Here is a 22,681-nt window from a genome sequence, read left to right on the forward strand (position 1 = left end):
CCATTCTGTTTTTTCTTCTGTACTCCCCCAGATCTATAAAAAGGGGAGCTATCCTTTTGCTCTGGGTTTTTGGATGGAAACTGAGGCAGCCATTGACTCCTCTTCTCAGATTACCAGCCCTGATAATAAAATGTTATCTTGCTCAGAGAAATTGCCCCAGTTTACCCTTTTGTTAACTTTTACTCACAACACTCTGAATATGATGAACATGGAGAAGCAATACACACAATGATCGCAACAATGAAAATGGAAAGAACAACTGCATATTGTTGTAAAGAGATGTAAAGAGATCCTCTTATCACTTCTTTGCAGAGATAAGAGGCCGATGTGTATGGAATATTATATATATTTTCAGACTTTTTTGATATATTGATTGGTTTTGCTGGTTTTTCTATTTCTTTTTTTTTCTTTGATAATATATTATTTATTATATGTGATGATTCTATGAGGGCAAAAGATACTGGGAAAAATTACCCATATAGATTATGTGGTTCCACATGGGTCTGTCTAGATATGGTTCACAAGAGAATCGTAAATCTCATCTAAGAGTTAATTCCCTAAAGTCTCTAGTGTAGCAAGCTGAAGACAAGGGACGTAATGGAAAATGGCAACTCTTCCCATGTCTTTCTAGAGTCTTTTCCTTCAGCAATCTGAAGTGGGATTGGCTTTTAACATTTTCTCTCTGAAAGTTGAAAGTTAGAAGCACCCAAATTGTCTTGAAAAATTCTGAAGAGATTTAAAACTTAATGAGAACTAAAGAGCTCTGCTTTCTCCTGCCCTTCACACGGGCCAGTCTCTATCAAAAAGGGGAAAAAAAAAACTTACTAATGGGTTTTGGGACTGAGGTAACACATAAAAACCAATAAATAAATAAAAATAAAAAATAAAGTAATTCTACAAAGAGTTTGGAACTTTAGATTGTAAGGATCCAAATTGGAAAGACCGTGGGTTCTAAAGGATTGAATGTGGGGTTGTGAATTATAGATAAGGATTCCTAACATTTTATATATGTGTCATGGACCCCACTGTCAATCTGGTGAAACCTGTGGACCTCTTTTCAGAATAATGTTTTAAATGCACAAAATGAAATCCCATACAATTATAATGGAGCCTAATTATCTTGAAATACAATTATTTAAAAAAAAAAAAAAGGTTATGGATCCCAGGTTAAGAATCCTTGAGCTAGAGTGTCTCCTTCAAGAAGTCTGTAATCTCCTTCTTCAGTTAAGTAGGGTCATGTAGGTAAAATTCCTGCCATTCAAAGCATGGGGAGCTCTGGGCAGGTGCAAGGTAGAGTGGGGGGAGAGGAGGCTGGTCGAAAGTATCCTGACAAATAAGAGTCTGGGAGTTCTGACACCTCGTGGCCTCGAAAAGCCTGAGGGCGGGGAGTGCAATTGCAGCGAGGGATCCTTCCAATCAAAACTAAGGGAGCTGTCCTTGTAGGTGAGGTGCCCTCCAATCAAAGCCCTGGGAACTCTTGGAAGGGGCGGGACAGAGGAGGACAGGCAGGAGAGAATTCTCCAATCAAAGCCTCGGGAGCTCTGGGGAAGGGGCAGGACAGAGCGGGGCAAGCGGGAGAGAATTCTCCAATCAAAGCCTCGGGAGCTCTGGGCAGGCGCAGACTTGCAGTGCGTGCCAGGTACCTGAGGCAGGGTGAAACCACGGAAGCCATGAGGCAGTGGCGGAGCTTTTTCTTGCTCCTTATCCTCAGGGTCCAAGCATCACAGGCGGACTTCCCAGACATCGATGATGGCGAATTTATCCAGGAGTGTGTGGATACGCACAATATGCTTCGGTCACATCTTAACCCACCAGCAGCCAATGTCCGGTTTATAGTGAGTGGATTTAAAAATATTTTACTACTTCTATTTTAGTATCAAATATAATTAGCAAGTTATATATGAAACGAAAAATAAAAATTTAAGAATTGTCAAATGATTGCATTTCAAGATCGTTGGTTTCCTTTGTAATCTTTTGTATTTTATTTTAAGCATTTAAAAACATTATTCTGAGAAGGGGCCCATAGCCTTTCACCATGATGCCAAAGGGGCCCATGGCTTGTAAAAGGTTAAGAATCCTCGATTTAAGCCAACCCCCTCATTTTACAGATGAGTTAGTCAGTAGACATTTATTAAGTGCCTACTATGTGCCAGGTGCTCTACTAAGTGCTGGAAAATTGATGATGATCCTGCCCTTGTTGCCTGGGACCCTGCTCAAATTACATGGATCGCCTCATGATGATGCCCAGATGGGGTATGTTTTGTCTCCAGAAGCCAAAAGCCTGATGATATGTTGGACATCCTTCTTAGTGGGATTTGGTTTCAGTGCAAGGGGTCTCTTTCTTTTTGGTGGGGTTTTCCCACTGGTCCCCAGCCCACTGAACACCCAGGAACTTGACTTGTTGAGTGGGCCGTTGGATTTTATCAATGTTGGTAGCCCAGCCATCATCGATGAGCAGTAAACAAGGCTTTCAGAACCTTAGACAGTGTACTTACTCAGCCTAATCAGGATGTTATCAGTGTAATGGAAGATGGCCATTCCAGGGCCACAATCAAAGAGGCCAGTGTACAACCCATCCATTGGAGGCAGATTGTGGGAATATTAGGTAGCCATAAGGAAGGACAGCAAAGGTGTACTGCATACCTTGCCAAGTATATGCCAAGGCTCATCAAGCTAGATGAACAGCAACATACCAGTGTCTGGAAGTAGGGGTCAAGTGGTCCATGGTGGTAACTATTTTTAGGACCACTGAAACAATAGGTGGGACCTCTTTGTTGAAGGCCCAAGTCAGTTGCCAAGCTCCAGATACCATTGGCTTTGTGTACTGGCCAGACAGGACGATTTAACAGGCAGGTGATCAGCTACAGCAGCCCTGCATTCAGGAGGTCCTGGATGAGGGTGAGTAATCTTGCTCTCATCTCCAGGTATCTGATATTGTTTCGCTTGCACTACTTGATGAGGAGTCAAAAGATAAGACAGGGCATAGCTGAAGACATTACCAACTATAATGAACATCAGTCAGTAGCTGTTTGGTGAGGAGCTATTTCCAATGCTTTGCAGTTATTAGTAAATAATGCAGGAGGTCAGTTCCTATATATATATTCCTCATTGCAGAAGGGGTTCACAGTCTACCACAAGAACCCGTATAGTCCCACACTGATAGTGACCATCAGTTGGGTGTCCAGGTTAAGGATCCATGTCTGAACAAAATCATTAAAAAGAATGAGGCATCCTGGCTGTTGGGGCTTCCCAGGATTATAGTCACTTGGGTGCCAGTGTCCCTCATGAGAACCCATTATAGTGACAGTGCTAAGTGAGGCCCAACAGCTGGGTGACACTCCTAGTCCACCTTGGTATCCTTGAAATAGAGTTAGGTCAAAGTAGAGACAGGCGTTGTCAGACATCTGGCCGCCAGATGAAGTGATGACTGCCTAAGTGAAAGGCCTCCCTTCTCTATCTCTCACAGATCCTCATTCTGATCACCTGCCTATGTAATTGCTCTTATGATTCTCTTAACAAGATCCTATTGAGGTTTCCTCTTGGGGACTTTTCTGCATACCAGTATTTTCTCTATATAGTGAAGCTGGGAATTCTCCCTGTCTCTTCCCTCTTATCTCCAAGGTCTAAAAGCCAGAGGAACATGGTCCACCAGGATGGACCCTCTGCCTAAAAGCCCTTCTGTTGGCGATATGGCCCATCTACCCAATGGGCAGTAGCATAAATAGTTTTACCTTTCTCTATGACTGAGTCTGTCCTTGTTTCTGCCTCCCCCCACCCAGCCAAAAGACAAAACCTATTTGGGGCCAGGGTTAAGTTACCCTCTCAGATCTGGAAAAGGTAAGTTACATATAACATTCCTTATAAGTTACCCGCTTTCCACAGGAGGGCCACAGTAGGTCAAGTGCATATCATCTGGCATGTTGGCATTGCGCTCATTGTCACATAATCAAGGGGCTACTATCAATTGCCTCACTGCTCTTTTTGCCTCAATATGAGTAGTCAATTGGGAGGAAGGGTCTGGGAGGGAAATCTCTTGTAGGTAAATGATAATAATGAACACTTTACTCATTCTAATAGGGGAGCTGAGTTTTCCCTAATCGTCCTGTCTTAGCAGCAGACACGTTTGCCTGCTATAAGGGGGTTGTTTATCTAGATGTGTTTGTGTAGATGCTATCTTGGTTGTTGAGGTCCATCATCCATTTATCAAGAGGGTCCCTCTCCTTTTGCTGGATGCCAGCCAATTTGGTATCTGGCACTGGGAAAAGGGGGTAGGTTCCACAGTGGCAGGAGCTGGGAGGATCTACAGTGGTCTCACAGGGTTCCTGCTTATAGACTTATGTATTCTGTGATGGTTAAAAGGAAGAGGCTTGTTAATACATTAGAAAAAAATTTGATGTAATGAATGTCACAAATGTGATAATAGTAAATCTAAAATAGGACAAGATGTTGGAGCACTTTAATCTGTGTTACAGAATATTATATAAAACACAGCAAAATGAAAAACTTTTTGTAAAATGTTTGCAAATAACTACAGGAAACAAAAATAGCATGATGAGAGAAATGGAGCACCTTTTAACTGTATAGTTTGAAGATTACGATCAAAAACATATTTCTCTTAGCCAACTTGCTCTTCAGACAAAAGCTTCAAGTTTTTATTATTTGAGACAGTGAAAGAAAATAGAAATGAAGTGAACAGTGAAGAAATTTACTGTAAGCTTTGGTTCAGTTGCTTTAAAAATTGAGTTCAGTTGTATAATGTTAAAATTATTAGAGAGGGGGCCATTGCAGATGAGGATATGGCAGCTAAATATCTTGATATTTTAAAGAAAATAATCAAAGAAGGTAATTAAGGGCAGCTAGGTGGTACAGTGGATAGAGTGTTGGGCCTGGAGTCAGGAAGACTCATCTTCATGAGTTCATATCTGGCGTTAGATACTTACTAGCTATGTGACCCTGGGCAAGTCACTTAAGCCTGTTTGCCTCAGTTTCCTCATCTGGCAAAGGAAATGGCAAACCACTCCATTATCTTCGCCAAGAAAACCCGAAATGGAGTTCCACAGAGTCAGACATGATTGAAAATGATTGAACTCTAAGTTGATTGGTGAGTTCCCTGTGTATCCACACCAGCCTCTTCAGAAAAATCTCATTTTTCTTCTTCATTGGAATTGTTTCCCTTTGTGTCTTTAGTATTTCATTCTTGAACATACCCTATCCCTCCTGAGCTGATTTTTTTAGTCCATGATATCCTACCTATCTTTCCTCTGAAGCCATTGAAGTCTGCTTTCCCAAAATCTAGGGTGCAAAGAAACCAAACTAGTTACCCTCTCATTTTGTACTATAAATTCTTGGATGGAATGGTCACATATTCCTAAAGTTCCCATAATTTTCTCCCCAGTTCTTCTCCTGTTGGTGAGAATAAGATCTTCAATAGAATTTCTGTTTCCTCCACCTTTTGAAATATGAAACTATTACTAAGGCAAATAAAGAAGTTATTAGCTGCTCTGCTTTTAGGTTAAGGTTAGAGGTCAGGAAAGATAGGCAGAGAGACAGAGAGCTCCAGCAGATGTTTAGATTATTGAAATCCCTTATTACTACTATAACATTTTTCAGGGCATGTTTCTTAAATGCCCAAAGAACGTTCACATGTATCTGTGCTTGTTAAATGCCCACAGAGTTTATTTTCTAATCCTCCCCGGTCACTCACAGATAACCTCATGGTTTACTGCCAGAACTGATGAGGCCTTAGGTTTCCTGGCTTCCTTATCAGGACCTTCTCCAGGGATCAGGGACTCAGCTTCCTCCTAATAGCCTTTATCTAACACTTAAAAAAGGTTATTTTGATTCAGTCCTTCTAACTATGTTTAAAATGTTACAGTCCCACCTTGATTCAGGCCATTCCTATATTTCAGTTTCAGAATTGGAATAAAGTGAGACACTCAGAAACCATTCAGCAGTTAAGAAAAATAGGTTATGAAACCACAGCAATGAAAGATTATTCAGCAAGGCTATTGTATTGATTTAATTGATCACAACTTTCCTGCCATTATGTTGGCCATGCCAGTGTGGAAATGGACCCTGAAGGAAAAGCTTCTGCCTGGGCTTGTTTTAATACTTGGGCCACCAGTAAGCTATGTCAATGTCTCAACGGTTTTGCTATATTTTTTATGGAAGAACTAGCTTAATTTATGTGACAGGAACAGTATATGTTACCACTACCGTAAGTCCCCACCAAGCAAAGTCATGACTATAACATTTAAGGATGAAAATGGAAGGACCACAAATGAAAAAATCAGCAAAGATTTTTTTTTGATCTAAACACTTTAATTTTTTAAAATAGTATTTTACTTTTTTCCAATTAACATGTAAAGACAGTTTTAACACTTTTTTTATGAATTTTGAGTTCCAAATTTTCTCCCCCACTCCCTAAAAAGGTAAGAATTTTAAATAGGCTATACATGTGCAATCTTGTAAAACATATTTCTATATTAGTCATGTTGTGAAAGAAGAAACAGACTAAAAGGAAAAAACCAGAAAAAATAAAGAAAATGAAAATAACATGCTTCTATCTGCATTCAGACTCCATCGGTTATTTCTCTGGATGTGGGTAGCATTTTCCAACATTAGTCCTTTGGAAGTATCTTGGATCATTGTATTGCTGAGAAGGGCTGAGTTATTCATAGTTGAACATTGCACAGTGTTGCTGTTACTGTGTACAATGTTCTCCTGGTTCCGCTCACTTCACTTATGTAAAGATTTTAAAACAAACTTTCTTCACAATCAAAGAAAGGGGAACCACCACACTTGGACTTTAATATCACCATTCCCTGGGTAGATGGTAGAGGTAGAAATGACACTAAAGAAAACAGCAAGTGGAACAAGGAGCTGGATTAAACCGAATATATATCCATATCTATATCTACCTATATCTATATCTATATATACACACATATATATGAAATCTGTGCTGGAATCAACAGAGTTGTGAGAACAATAAAGGATTAATTAACAAGGTATCTAAAGGAGGGAAGATGTCACAGTTGGAGAAATCTGGAAGATTTTTCAGACTTTACTAATATTTTAAAAAGATTTTTAAAAAAATTTTTAAATTTTAAAAATTTAAAAAAAAATCTTTTAAAAAACCAGATGAGATTGTGCTATTTACACCAAACACTTTAGAGATCTTAACTACTTAATAGAATTTGGCCTGACTATCCACATAGAAAAATAAAGTGTATAGAGGGAGAATATCTATTGCAAAGATTATGATATGCAGTTAAACAGTCAACCTAAGTTGAGCTTCTAATCAAAGAAGAAATGGAGAGTGGGCTGAATTTCCTTTGGGAAATTACAAAGTTTCTTGTAATGACTTCAAACTTCCTCCAGAAAAAGGTTCATATTTTTAATATAAATATTGCAATAATATATTGTGTAATTGCAAGTCATGAAATATTATAGTCTCTAAAGAATTTAAAATCAGTATCATGTGACTGGAGAGATGTATGGTGGGTGCAAGTGTGCTATTACATATAATGAATAAGAAACTTTGAAGAAGATTTGGTATAAAGAATGTCATTAAATGCATAAATGAAAAAGAAAACGGACTAGTTGCATGGTGAGAAAAAAGAAAAACATGCTCCACAGGTATCCTCACAATGTTAGAAGGAAGCAAAGAAGGTCTTCTGTTTGTTGGCTGAATTCCCATGGTGAACTTAAGTCCATCAGGAAACATATATTAAGCACCTGCTACCTGTCAGGCACTATCTTAAGCACTGGGGACACAAAGAAAGACAAAAGAGAGTCACTACTCCTAAGAGCTTACAGTTTAATAGAAACAACAACAGGCGAACAGCTATGTACAAACAGGCTGTATGTAGGATAAATTGGAAATAAGCAACAGAGGGAAGACTCTAGAATTAAGAGAGGTGGGGAAAGGCTTCCTGGAGGAGGAGGGACTTGAAGGAAGCTAGGAGGCAGAGATTAGGAGGAAGAATTCCAGGAATAGGGGTAAGCAAAACAAACAAAAAGGAAACTATTGGCCCCTGATCACAGACTGTACCTCATGCGGTGGGAATATGAATTGTAAGGAGCTTGCAAAGTTGGCGGTGGGGTGGCAGGTTATGAAGAGCTTTGGACAACAGAAGATTTTATATTTTATTCTGGAGGTGATAAGGAGCCACTGAAGTTTATTGAGTAAGAAGGTGATATTGTTGGACATGAGCTTTAAGATCACTGTGATAGCTGAGCAGAGAACGACCTGGAGTGGGGAGAGACGTGTGGTAGGAAAACTAACCAGCAGGGTATTCTAATAATTCAGGTATGAGGTGATGAGCACTTGTACCAGAGTAGTGGCAGAAGCAGAGGATAGAAGGTGTCATATAAGAAAGGTGTCATGAAGGTATAATTGATAGGCTTGGATATTGGATTGGATATTGGAGATGAGAGAGATTGGATATTGGAGATGAGAGAGATTGGATATTGGAGATGAGAGAGAAGATAACATCTAGATTTCAAGCCAGGTGCCTATGAGAATGGTGATCGTATCAAAAGTAATAGGAAAGTTGGGAAGATGAGTTTTGGTTGGAATAATGAGTTCAGTTTTGGAACTATTGAGTTTAAGATGTCTATGGGACATCCAGTTTGAGATGTCCAATAAGAAGTTGGAGGTGTGAGACTGGAGGTCACCAAAGAGGTTAGGGCTGAACAAGTGATTTGAGAATCATTATCATAGCGATAATAATTGAATCCAAGGGAGTTGATGAGATTACCAAGTGAAATAGAAAAAAGGGCCAAAGGCAGAGCCCTGGGAGACACCCTGCAGTTAGCAGAAATGACCTGGATGAAGAAGCAGCAAATATGACTGAAAAGGAGTGATATTACAGGTAGGAGGAGAACCAGTAGAAATGAGTGTCACAAAAACCTAAAGAAGTATCAAGAAGAGTAATTGATAGTTTTAGAGAGTGCAGAGAGGTCAAGAAGAATAAAGATTGAGTGAAGAACATGGAAACTGGCAGTTAAATAACTTTTGGCAGTTAACTCATCTTTGGTTGAATGATGAGGTTGGCAGCCAGTCTGTAAGGCAATTAAGAGATTGAGAAGAGAGAAAGTGGAGATACCCATTGTCGACGAACTTTGCATATTTAGCCACAGAAGGGAGGAGAGATATGAGAGGATAACTAGCAGGACAGATGGATTAAGTGAGAGTATTTTTCTGAGTATGGGAAAGACATGGGCATGTTTGCAGGCAATAGAGAAGTAACAGGTAGACAGGAGAAATGTAACAGGTAGACAGGGAGAAATTGAAGATAAGTGAGAGGCTGAGGATGATAGAGAGTGGTCAGTCTTCTGTAGAAGAGAGGATGGAATTTGGCCATTTTTGCATGTAAAGGGGTTTGCCTTGGCAAGGGGAAAGGCTACCTCATTACCTAAGAAATGGGTGAAGGAAGAGATAGTGGTGAAACACATTTGGGTAATATAAGATGAGGAGGAGAGGGAAAGAGGAAGCTTTCTGTGAATGGCTTCAATTTTTCAATAAACTATGAGGTTCTCAGCTGGGAGGGTGGGTGGGTGGGAGAGCCATGGAGGTTTGAAGAGAAGTGAAAAGATTTGGAAGACTGTGGAGAATGAGATAGTGAGTCAGTTAAGGAAATGTAAAAGGATTACCTACCAATAGTGAAAACCCGGTTAAAGTTATGTAACATAAATTTATTGATACAGTAATATAGTTTTATGATTTTCTCAAGCTTCATTCAGGAGCATATGTGTGGCAGTAAAGACAGCAATAATGGAAGTGATAGAAGGCTGAGACATGACAGGGCAAGATAGACTATATGAAAAAGGAGCACGGGACTCAAGAGAAGTTAACAGTGTTGTGTTGAACAAGTTTAGCAGTGGGTCAGGATGGGGAAGGGAGAAGAACATAACTAGTGCAGGGGTAATGGCCTTGAAAGAATTTAGGAATCGATGGATTACAAATCATGGTGCAGATGAAGAACAGGACTTTGAGTTGCGAGGCAGCAAGAGATGTGGAATGACATAGATTGTAATCTGATGAGGGTATTTCAGAGCTCACGAACGTGGAAGTGGTACATTTGTGGATGATGTCAAGTTCAGGAGTGTGGCTGAAGTGACTTGGAGGAGTAGATCATGGGAAATGTGTAAATTTAGGAGCTGTGAGGTTAGGATGTTTAAGGAAATATCTATCTACTTATCTATACACACATATGAGAATATATATATACATATATGTTTATATGTATGTGTGTAGATACACACACATACACACACACACACACACATACACATACACATACACATACACATCCAAGTATGATGGCAGGAGGAGAGGAGGAGAGGAAGACTGTGAGCCAGGCACTGAACTCTTTAAGGAAAGAAAAATGTCTTAAAGTTTGGTAGACAACAGCTAAGGATTTTGTTTGAGTGGTAGATATGGATTAAATGAACCTCAGCACAGGAAAAGAGGTTACTAAATTATGGAGGTAGAGGACACATGGACAAGAGTTGCCCAGCATGGGAAGGCGTGGATAGGTTGCAATATGCATAATTGGAAAAGGCATTCAAGTTGGTGAGAGCACAGATCCATTTCAGTATATTTTAAATGTGTTTTTCAAATAAAGCAATTTTAAAAGTCCATTCCTCCATTCTTTTTTTTTACAAAGATGTTTAATCCATTCACATTTAAAGTTATAATTGTTAAATTTATGCCTTTGTTAAACTATTTTATATTGTATTCCCTGCTTCCCTCTTTATTAGGTCAGTATTAGTCTTTGTGATTTGTTTTGTTTATAGTAAAATATCCCTATCTCCTCCTACTAATTCCCCTTTCCTGCCCCATTCTAAGTTTCTAGAATTTACTTTTATTACTGCTCTTTCTCCCTCTAATTTGTAACTCCCCTTTCCAAAATATATATTGTTTCTATTTCACTCCTTCCTTCTTTACTCCTTTCCCATTCAAATACTCCAGTCTAATCCCTCATATTTAAATTTTGTGTTTACATCATCTTTCCTCTCCTTTTGGCCTTTTTTATCAATCTGGACTTTTGGAAGACACTTGCTGTCATTTCTGACCAATTGTATATCTCATTTTAGAATGCTGAAATAATTCAAAGCATAGCTAAAACTTACTTGTTTTGGTTTGCAGACTTGGGATGAAGCTTTGGCAAAGACTGCCAGAGCCTGGGCAAAGAAATGTGTTCCTGAAGGTAATGCTCATTTAGAAGAAATGAGAACATCTCATCCTGTTTTTAGTGGCCTTGGTGAAAATATATGGACTGGCCCTGATAATGAATATTCTGCAACTTTTGCTATCAAAAGTTGGTTCAGTGAAAACACATTCTACAATTATGATAATAACTCATGTTATGGCATCTGTTCTCATTATATTCAGGTATGTATTTTTCGGCATCTTGTTAACTTAAAAATTTCCAAAGTGCCTAAATTCTTACTGATTAGGGTTCCAAGGGATTGTTTTTTAACAACTTAAGTAGATGAAATTATTATATTGTAATAATTCCAGTAGAACTAAAACTATTTTTAGTATTTAAGCTTCATTTCAAAACTGTATGAACTAGAAAACTGAATGAGGATAGAAAGGAATATACTTTTTTCTCGGCGGTACATGGCACATATACAAAAATTGACCGTGTACTAGGGCATCACAATCCAATGCAGAAAGGCAGAAATAGTAAATGCATCCTTTTCAGATCATGATGCATTAAAAATTATATGTAATAAAGGGCCATGGAAAGATAGACTAAAAAATAATTGGAAACTAAATAATCTAATCCTAACAAATGATTGGGTCAAAGAACAAATCATAGAAACTATCAATAATTTCATTCAAGAGAATAACAATAATGAGACAACATACCCAAACTTATGGGATGCAGCAAAAGCAGTTCTTAGGGGAAGTTTTATATCTCTAAATGCTTACATACATAAAATAGAAAAAGAGGAGATCAATGAATTGGGCATACAACTAAAAAAACTAGAAAAAGAAAGAATTAAAAATCCTCAATTAAATACCAAATTAGAAATATTGAAAACCAAAGGAAAAATTAAGAAAATTGAAATTAGGAAAACTATTGAACTAATAAATAAAACTAAGAGCTGGTTTTATGAAAAAAACAATAAAATAGATAAACCTTTGGTTAATCTAATTAAAAAAAAAGAAAGAAGAAAACCAAATTACTAGTATCCAGAATGAAAAGGGTGAAACTACCACCAAGGAAGAGGAAATTAAAACAACAATTAGGAATTATTTTGCCCAACTATATGCCAACAAATTTGACAATCTTAGTGAAATGGATACATATTTACAAAAATATAAATTGCCCATATTAACAGAAAAGGAAGTAAAATACTTAAATAACTGTGTGAACTAATAATTTGCATGCAAGACCCATATTTTGTTAAAGGATATATTTAAAATTCAAGATGTGTTGAATATCATTAACCTTTTGTCCATTAAAAGAAGTGAAAAGCACTCCTTTAAGAGTAATTTAGAACCAGGAAAATAAATGACTTTTGATAATGTTCACTTCAAACATTAGGAAAAATGTAGATTGTATTTAGACAAATAAGTTATTCTACTATCTGGATTACATTATGTACTGTAAATTATTCATTAATTATTTGAGCTCACTAAAGTATTGTTAAGGTCTGTAATTTTGTTTCCTCAGAAATTTGATGTTTTTATTTCACTATAATCCATCTGGAGTGCATTAAAAATTGGTTTAAGCTATTATTGAATCCCAGTGGTAGTGTCTCTCTATTGAGAGGCTAGACTTTATTTCAGTTCTTCTTTCAAATTCATCATGCCTTGTGAGAGTAAGAAACACGTTATTCAGACATTTATGCTGCTCCCTTTAGAAATTTATAGTGGTTTGTCATAAAACCCAGATTCTTTAACATTCATTCAAGCCTTTAATTAGCTATACCTTTCTGTCTTCATCATTTCACCAGTATAAGTATTCTCTTTATCATCGTAAATTGCAAACCAATCCTGCGTTCTTACTATATGGAGTTATTGTCTCCATTATTTCCATAACTGCTTGATAATAACACGTAAAGACTTTATAGAGATTTTTAAAAATATTTTATAGATACTAGATGTGATAGAATCAGTGTTCTCTTGCTTCAGCATCCCTGAGTTCTCTGACTTCTTTCCCACAATGCAACCTCATTGGATCCAGTTTTCCTGACACAGCATCTTGGCTTGGGGGCTAAGAGGTCCAGAGGGATCTCGATGTTGCATTGGAAAGAGTCCTGGGCCTGGAGTCAGGAAGACCTGACATCTTCTCCAACATTTATTGTTTTTCTGTTTCGTCATGTTAGCCAATCTGATAGGTGTGATGTGGTACCTCAGAGTTGTTTTGATTTGCATTTCTCTAATCAATGGTGACTTAGAGCATTTTTTCATATAACTATAGATAGCTTTAATTTCTTCATCTGAAAATGGCCTGTTCATATCTTTTGACTATTTATCAATTGGAAAATGACTTGTATTCTTATAAATTTGACTTAGTTCTCTATATATTTTAGATATGAGGCCTTTATCAGAGACACTGGTTGTAAAAATTCTTTCCCAATTTTCTGCTTCCCTCCTTGCATTGGCTTTATTTGTACAAAAGCTTTTCAATTTAATGTAATCACAATTATCCATTTTGCATTTCATAATGTTATCTATCTCTTGTTTGGTCATAACTTCTCCTGTTCTCCATAAACTGCCAGGTAAACTATTCCTTGCTATTCTCCCAGTTTGCTTATGGCATCAGCCTTTATATCTAAATCATGTACCCATTTTTATTTTGTTTTGATATGTGGTGTAAGATGTTAGTCTATGCCTAGTTTCTGCCATACTGTTTTCTAGTTTTCCCAGCAGTTTTTGTCAAATAGTGAGTTCTTATCCCAGAAACTGGGATTTTGGGGTTTATCAAACAGCAGATTACTATAGTCATTGACAACTATGTCTTATGTACTTATCCTGATCTACCACTCTATTTCTTAGCCAATACCAAGTAGTTTGTTTTTTTGTTTTGTTTTGTTTTGTTTTTGTGTTTTTTTTTAGGCAATTGTGGCTAAGTGACTTGTCCAGGGTCACACAGCCAGTAAGTGTCAAGTGTTTGGTCTGAGGTCAGATTTGAACTCAGGTCCTCCTGACTTCAGGGCCAGTACTCTATCCACTGCGCCGCCTAGCTGCCCCAATACCAAGTAGTTTTGATGATTGCTGCTTTACAATGCAAGATCTGGTATGGCTAGGCCACCTTCCCTAGCATTTCTTTTCTTTAATTCCCTTAACATTCTGGACATTTTGTTTTTTCCAGATGAATTTTGTCACTGTTTTTTCTAGCTCCATGAAATAATTTTTTGGTGGTTTGATTGGTATGGCACTGAATAAGTAAATTAATTTAGGTAGAATTGTCATTTTTATTATATTAGCTCAGCCTACCCATGAGCAACTGATGTTTTTCCAGTTATTTAGATCTGACTGTATTTGTGGGAAAAGTGTTTTGTAATTGTGTTCATAGAGTTCCTGGGTTTATTTTGGCGGGTAGACTCCCAAATATTTTATAATGTCTGTGTAACTTTAAATGGAATTTCTGTTTCTATCTCTCGCTGTTGGGCTTCGTTGGTAATATATAGACATGCTGATGATTTATGTGGGTTTATTTTATAGCCTGAAACTTTGCTGAAGTTGTTTATTATTTCAAGTAGTTTTTTATTTGATTCTCTAGGATTCTCTAAGTATATCATCATATAATCTGCAAAGAGTGATAACTTAGTTTCTTCTTGGTCTATTCTAATTCCTTCAATTTCTTTATTTTCTCTTATTGCTAAAGCTAACGTTTCTAGTACCATATTGAATAACAGTGGTGACAATAAACATCCTTGCTTCACCTCTGATCTTATTGGAAATGCTTCTAGCTTATCCCCATTACATACAATGCCTGCTGATGGTTTTAGGTAGATGCTACTTATCATTTTAAGGAAGGTTCCATTTATTCCTATGCTCTCTAGTGTTTGTAATAGGAATGGGTATTCTATTTTGTCAAAAGCTTCTCCTGTATCTATTGAGATAATCATGTGGTTTCTGTTAGTTTTGTTGTTGATATGATCAATTATGCTAATAGTTTTCCTAATTGAACCAGCCCTGCATTCCTAGTATAAATCCTGCCTGATCATAGTGTATTATTCTTGTGATAAGTTGCTGTAATCTTTTTGCTAATTTTTGGTCTATAGTTTTCTTTCTGCGTTTAGACTCTTCCAGGTTAGGTATCAGTATCGTAATTGTATCATAAAAAGAATTTGGTGACTCCTTCTTTGCCTATTTTCCCAAGTAGTTTATATAGTATTAAAATTAATTGTTCCTTAAATGTTTGATAGAATTTGCTTGTAAATCCATCTGGCCCTGGAGATTTTTTCCTAGGGAGTTCGTTGATGGTTTGTTCAATTTCTTTTTCTGAGATGAGGTTATTTAAGTATTTTACTTCCTCTTCTTTTAATCTGGGCAATTTCTATTTTTGTAAATATTCATTCATTTCACTAAGATTGTCAAATTTATTGACATAGAGTTGAGCAAAATAGTTCCTAATTATTATTTTTAATTTCCTCTTCATTGGTGATGAATTCACCCTTTTCATTTTTGATACTGGTAATTTGTTTTTCTTTTTTCTTTCTTTAAATCAAATTAACCAAAGATTTATCTATTTTATATGTGTATGCATGTGTGTATATGTGTATTTATATATATGTATATGTATATATATTATAATCTCAGAGAAAAAGAAACCACAGTGGATGTGGGAAAGACCTCCTGAATAAGGTGGGGTTTAAGAAGGAATCCAGGAAAGCCAGGAGTCTGAGGTGAGGAAGGAGATCATTGTTGAAATGGAGGACAACCATGTAAAACACAAAGTTGGAAGTTGGACTGACATGCACGAAAAGCAGGAAATAGGCCAAGATTTTAGACTGCATGGAGGGAATAATGTATAAGAAGACTGAAAAAGTAGGGAGGGGCCAAGTTGTTAAGGGATTTAAAAGCCAAAGTGAGAGTCTGGGGATGATTAGGAGCCACTAGAATTTATTGAGTAGGTTTGTGAAATGATCAGGTCTATACTTAGGAAAATCATGTTGGAATCTAAGTGGAAAATGGATTAGCATGAGGAGAAAATGGAAGCTAGGAGACCAATTAAATAGGTATTGTAGTAATCCTTGTAAGAGGTGATAAGGGTGGGGACTAGGGTGAGGCTGTGTAAGGGGAAAGAAAGAGTAATATATGAGACATGTTATAGAAGTAGAAACAAAGTATTTGACAACAGATTTACTGTAATGGGAGGGTGGTGGTACCCCTAACAATAATAGGAAAGTGGAGAGAAGGTAGGATTTAGGGAGAAATAAAAAATGTGTTCTGTTTTAGACCTGTAAAATTTGAGATAACATGGGATATCTACTTTAAAATGGCCAAAAGATAATTGGTGATACAATACTAGAACTCAGGAGATAGGCTGGAGCTGGGTATATAAATCCAGAACCATCTGCATAGAGATGCTAGTTAAAATCATGGGAAATGATAAGATAATCAAGTGGCATAACAGAGAGTGAAAAGAGAAGGGGGCCTATGTAAAAATCTTGAAATATACCCATGGTTAGAGGGCAACACATGGAAAAGGAACCTATAAAGGAAACTGAGAAAAGAATCAGATAGGCAGAGAAAGAGGATAGAATAATAGTAAAAACCCTAGAGGTGGCAGAGTATACAGACAAAGAAGGTAAATAGTAGTGGCATAAACTGCTAAGTGATAAAGAAAGATGAAGAATGAAAACTGGCCATTATGTTGAAAATTTAAAATGACATATCCTTGAAGTTTCAGGGAATTGAATCATCAAAAATGACTAGCACTTTAAGAACACTCAGTATATATTTGTTTGTTGACTAATTTTAATTATGTTTATGAATTAGGGTGACATGGGATTAAGTAATTGGATTCTTTGTGTGAATCACAGACTGTAGATACATATGTTTTCTTATTATATAGGAGTGGTAGAATAGCTTTTTTTAAAAAAAATGTAAAATCAGTATTTTGAAGTGTATAGATTTCATGCAAATTTATGAACACAATGCATGGCATTAAACTATTAGTGATACTGCCTAATCAGTCACTGATATACCAAGTGATTTGGATATTTTAAAAGAAAGTAAAATAATGATGGATTAAAATATGTCATTTAGAATGGTGATTTGATCTGGAGAGTCTTAACAAGTTGTAGAAATTCTCTAGCACTTCATTCTCAGCTAACAGCATTGGCACATATGCTGCAATTATTTTCATGGTGCTGCTTTTGCAGATACTTTTTTTAGTATTGAAATATGTAATAACTAAATATACCATGAAAAAAATGTTTCTTGTTACCTCTGGGCATATGACAAATCCTTCTTGTTGCTTCCCTACAGAGTATATTTCAGGGAGTAAGGTATAGGAAGACTGGAAAGATGATGGATGATTGTGAGTAGTGTCTTCTTCTAAAATAGAGAGAAGCAGTGGAGAGTAAAATTAGCTTAAAGAAAGCTTGGCAGAATAGCCAAGCAAAGTCATCCCAAGAACATTCAAGAATAAAAGGAAAAACAAAAAAGACTACAAATAGAACAAAAATGGAAAAGACATGCAAATAACCATTTTAACAAACTATTGTCATCATCAAGGATAATAGAAATGCTACACTTGGACCCTAACATCATGGCCCCAAATGTGCTTGTAAAGGAAATAGTAATGGCACTAAAGATAGGTGTAACAGTTGTGTTGGATTGAGTACAATATAGAGGACATCCATGCTGGAGGCAATATAATTGCAAGAGTATTAAGGGACAAGGTATTGTTACAGGTAATCAAGGTACTAATATCTGATGTAGAGGAAGACCCCAAAGGCATGGAAAGATTTTATTAATTCTCCACAAGGCAAATTTGAGGACATAAATAACTACTGTCTTAAGCCTATTCTTCCATCTATACAATATCTTTATAAGAGTCACCCATTAATGGATCAAAGACATTTCTAATGAGGATTTATTCAACAGTAGCTCACTTCTTTACCATTTCACAACTAACTACAGGAGAAAAATATAAGATCTCATCATGCTCATTGTAGAGTATGCAAAACCATTTGTTTCAGCAGAATAAAATGCTGGAGTATAGATACTTTTACATCAAGGCATTTTATACTCATACATAAAAATAATGCAAGGTTTCTTGGAAGATAAAAAAAAATTAGAAATTATTCAATGAGTAAAATCAGATGAGGCATAAAATAAGAAGATAGATGTTTGTCAAAGGTATTTGCCTCAGTATTGGCACAGAATTCAAATTGACGAGGGATTTTCTGTGAATGATGGATTCCTCTAGATGTTCATGGATAATATTGTGCTGCTTGCATCAAGCTCCACGACATTTTAGGGTTTCCTGTAAAAGATCTGTAATCACTTAGGAAAGACCAAGTAAATGAAGAATAACTATTGGCCAGAAAAAAAAAGACAAGGAAACACAAAAATAAGTCTGAAATTAAAGAAGATATAAAATTGAAAAGAAAACATTAAATTGATAATATTGTTAAAACTTGAAATAAAAAAACCTAATAAAATAGATTGTTAGCTAATCTTATTTTAGAATGAGTAAAGCTAAATTGTCAGATTTTTTTTTAATTTAAAAAAGAATTCACAACAAATGAAGAAGTAAAGGAAATTATAAACTTTTGCCAATAAAACTGATAAATGAATGGAAGAATATTAACAAAAAACATAAAATACCAAGTTTAGCAGGACAAGAGCTAGAGAATTTAAATAATTCAGTCATAGAAAAAAATTGAGTAAGCAATAAAGGAACTCCTAAAGAAAAATTACCCCAGGGCCAGATACATTTAAAAGTGAATTTGATCTAACATTCAAAGAAAAATTAATTCCTACAAGGTATCTGGAAAGAAAGAATCCTATCAATCTTCAATGAAACAAATATGATGTTAAAATCTAGATTAAGAAAAAATGAAGCAGAGAAGGAAAATTATAGACCAATATTTCTAATGAATACTGATTTAAAATATTTAATAAAATATCAGTGAGGTAGCTACACCAACCTATTAAAAAGATTATATGCTCTGACCAGGTTGCATATATGCCAAGAATACAGAAGTTCATTCAATATTATAAAAATTATAAGTATAGTGGATGACTATTAATAACCTCAAATCACATGATTTTATGAACAAATACAAAAAATGTTTTGATAAAATATAACACCCAATTATTGTTTTTAAAAAAGTATTGAAAAGCAAAAGAGTAGACTTTTCCTTAATACAAAATAAAATGCCTATCTAAAATCAAGTGTTAGCTTTATCTATAGTGAAGAAACTCCAGGAGCCTTTCCAATAAGATCAGAGAAAAAGTAAGGCAATACATTGTCACCATTCTTATTTAATACAATATAGGAATTGGTAGCTATAGTAATAACAAAAAAAATTTAGGGAATAATTATGGGCAAAAAGGAAAAACACATTTTAGCTTTTGCGGATTATATCCTAGTTTACTTAGGGAACACTAAAGATTTAATTTAAAATTAAATCAAACAATAATTTTAGCAAGGTAGCAGGATATAAAAGGTACTCATAAAAAAAAAACCACAAACCTTTCTATAAATTACTAACTACACCCATAAAGGAAAGATCAAAAAAGAAATACAATTAAAAATAACTACAAAAACTATGTCACTATTTGGTGATCCATTTACTAAGACATGAATAGGAATTATATGAATGCAGCTATAAAACATTCCACAGAAATAAAGACATGCTTAAATGATTGTAGAGAGACTAATTGTTCATGTTGAGAAGTGACAATATAATAAAAATGACAATAGTATCTAAATTAATTTATAGCTTCATTGCAGAACCAATCAAATCAATCAAAGAGGTTATTTATATAACTCTTAAAATAGTAAAATTCATCTGGAGAAACAAGAAGTCAAGAATCTTGAAGAAAATAATGAAAATAATTGGGAAGGAATTTTTTTTGGGGGGGGGGAGTTGCCAGCTGTACCAGATATAAAATTATACTACAAAAAAGTTGACTGATGGAACAGATTTGGTACACAAGATTCAGTAGCAATCAAATATTTTGTCATAGTGTTTACTAAACTCAACAATTCTCAACTACTGGGGTATAAGTACTCACTATTCAACCAAAAAATGTTGGGAATATTAGAAAGAAGCCTGGTAGGAATTAAGTTTAGACCAGTGTCTCATACCATATACCACAGGAAGTTCCAAATAGATACATGACCTAAACATAAAGACATATGTGTAAACACACATACATATTTATGTATATACATATGTATGTATGTACACTTATGTAGTTTCCTATATTATATATAGTTATGTCATAAATTAGGATATAAAATGGGCAATTTTGATTACAAAAAAAAATTGATAAGCACTCCCACTATCAACACAAAAGCAATGCCATTAGAATGAAAACAGTTAATTAGGCAAAAATATTTGTAGCAGATTTTTCTGATAAAGAACTGAAGTCCAAGAATATAGGGATTTGACATAAAATACTAGAATTTGAGCCTTTTACTAATAAATGGTTAAAGGATATGGACAGGCCATTGAGGGAGTCCTTATACGAACTAATACATAGTGAAATGAGTAGAAACAATAGAATGATTTATACAATTACTAGAACAACTAAAAGAGTTAAGAACCATGATCAATGCAACAACAAATCAAAAATTCAAAAGTATAATGATAATAGCTAGCATTTACATAGCACCTGCTGTGTGCTAGGCACTCTTCTAAGTCCTTTACAATTATCTCATTTGTTCCTCACAAAAACCCTGTGAAGTAATAATAGCAATAATGATAATAATAGCTAACATATATAGAGTGCTTACTATATGCCAGAAACTGTGCTAAGTACTTTATAATTCTTATTTCAACTGATCCTCACAACCTTGAGAGTTGCTATTATTATCATCCCCATTTTACAGATAAGAAAATTGAGGTAAAACAGAGGTAAAGTAACTTGCCCAAGGTCACACAGATAGTAAGTGTTTGAGGCCGAATTTGAACTTGAGTCTTCGTAATTGCAGACCCAGCGCTTCCCCCTCTGCCATTTAATCACCATCTCTTGGCAGAGACATGGTGGACTAGAGGTGCAAAATGAGATATGCGTTTTTAGACATAGTCACTCTGTGGACCTGTTTTGTGTGGCTATGCTTTTCTTTGTTACAAGGTAGGACTTTTATCTTTAGGCTAGGGGAGAGCTAAGGGGAATGTGGAAAGTGGAATAATGGTAATAAAAAATGACAGTGCCTGCTGTCGAGGATCCTACATTCCATTCTTGTGATTCTTTTCAATTTCTACTATTTTTCTCTCTTTTCCCCTGTGACTTAAGTAGGTTCTCAGATATCATTCAGTAAGTTATCTAATTCTAAAAGAGGAATTAGTAGCCAAAAATGATGCTATCCCTTGCACTGTAGTATATTTTGTTTCTGTACGTAAAAGGAAAATGAACTCCAATGTATATGACATTCATTGGTTGAAAAGTGATTTTTTTTGACATTATAGTGATAAGAACTATAAAAGGTTTAGCTTAAGAGTGGGGAAAATTGTCATAAATCTTTCCCTGAATTCCAGTGGCCTGCTGGTACCCTCTTTCACTTCCTAATTCAGTGAGTGCAAAGGATAGTTATTTTATATCTTTTTTAAAATTCTTGTATTATGTGCTTTAAATCTTCTGTTATTAAAGTAGTTTTCACTGGATTTTATGGTTCATGAGTGATAACTGGATTTTTAAAAAGAAAGAGGGAAAAAAAGCTTCACATCTAGTGGAATAGGCCAAATGTAGGTCTAACCTACAGTAGTTTCATGTTAGATTTGAAATCAGTATTGTTAGGGGCACATTTATTTATGAGTAGTCTTAAGGGAGAGTTCTCAGGATGTATAGTTTTAAGTTGGAATCTGATAAACAGACATGATATAGGACCTTTTGTATGTTCTCAAGCTTAATCCTTGAAATTATGTTTAAGGACCTATGAATAAAGGATGTTTTAGATCAGGATAGAACTATTTTGTCCAGTAAGTTAATGAAAAGACTCTTGGTAGTGTTAACCATATGGGATATAGCACATTTTCTCAAGGACTCTCTGATAGGAGATACTTTAACTGTTTCAGCTTCTAAACAAATAGCTTTAGTTTTTTGTATTAGATCCATTAAACAACTCTCAGAACAGTGTTTTAGTTTTTGTTCAGCAACATTCTTTTCTTCCTACTGGCACACAAACACAGAAGTTTGTGACCTATTTCATGTCTGTCCACAATAGTAAACTAGAAGGATTTAACTGTGTGTTTTATTTTTAAATTGTCTTTTAGGTTGTTTGGGATACTACCTACAAAATTGGCTGTGCTGTTATTGATTGTCCTAGGGTTGGAACTATTCTAAATGCAGCACATTTCATATGTAACTACGCACTAAGGTAAGTTATTTATAATGATTGTTTTTATATTTTTATCTCAAAGCTGTAATTTTATCTATTGATATAGATTAAAACTCCATTGTGGCTTAGTTTAATGAACTCTACTGGTGAAGATCAACAAAAGCCCTCCTCTTATATTA

At 35.6% G+C, this 22,681-nt stretch overlaps 1 protein-coding gene across 1 annotated transcript in view; it reads left to right on the top strand.

Moving 5' to 3' along the window:
* Window positions 1–1,265: 1,265 nt before the first annotated feature.
* Window positions 1,266–22,681, top strand: part of GLIPR1L2 (GLIPR1 like 2) — a 48,421-nt gene continuing 27,005 nt past the window's right edge. Inside the window, exons 1-4 of the mRNA XM_027872185.1 lie at window positions 1,266–1,290; window positions 1,381–1,835; window positions 11,159–11,404; window positions 22,438–22,541. Coding sequence (XP_027727986.1) covers window positions 1,266–1,290; window positions 1,381–1,835; window positions 11,159–11,404; window positions 22,438–22,541 — 830 coding nt within the window. The remainder of the gene's footprint in view (window positions 1,291–1,380; window positions 1,836–11,158; window positions 11,405–22,437; window positions 22,542–22,681) is intronic.

Source organism: Vombatus ursinus, unplaced genomic scaffold (assembly GCF_900497805.2).
Source record: "Vombatus ursinus unplaced genomic scaffold, bare-nosed wombat genome assembly UNPS02003292.1, whole genome shotgun sequence".
In the NCBI taxonomy this organism is placed as follows: Eukaryota; Metazoa; Chordata; class Mammalia; order Diprotodontia; family Vombatidae; genus Vombatus; species Vombatus ursinus.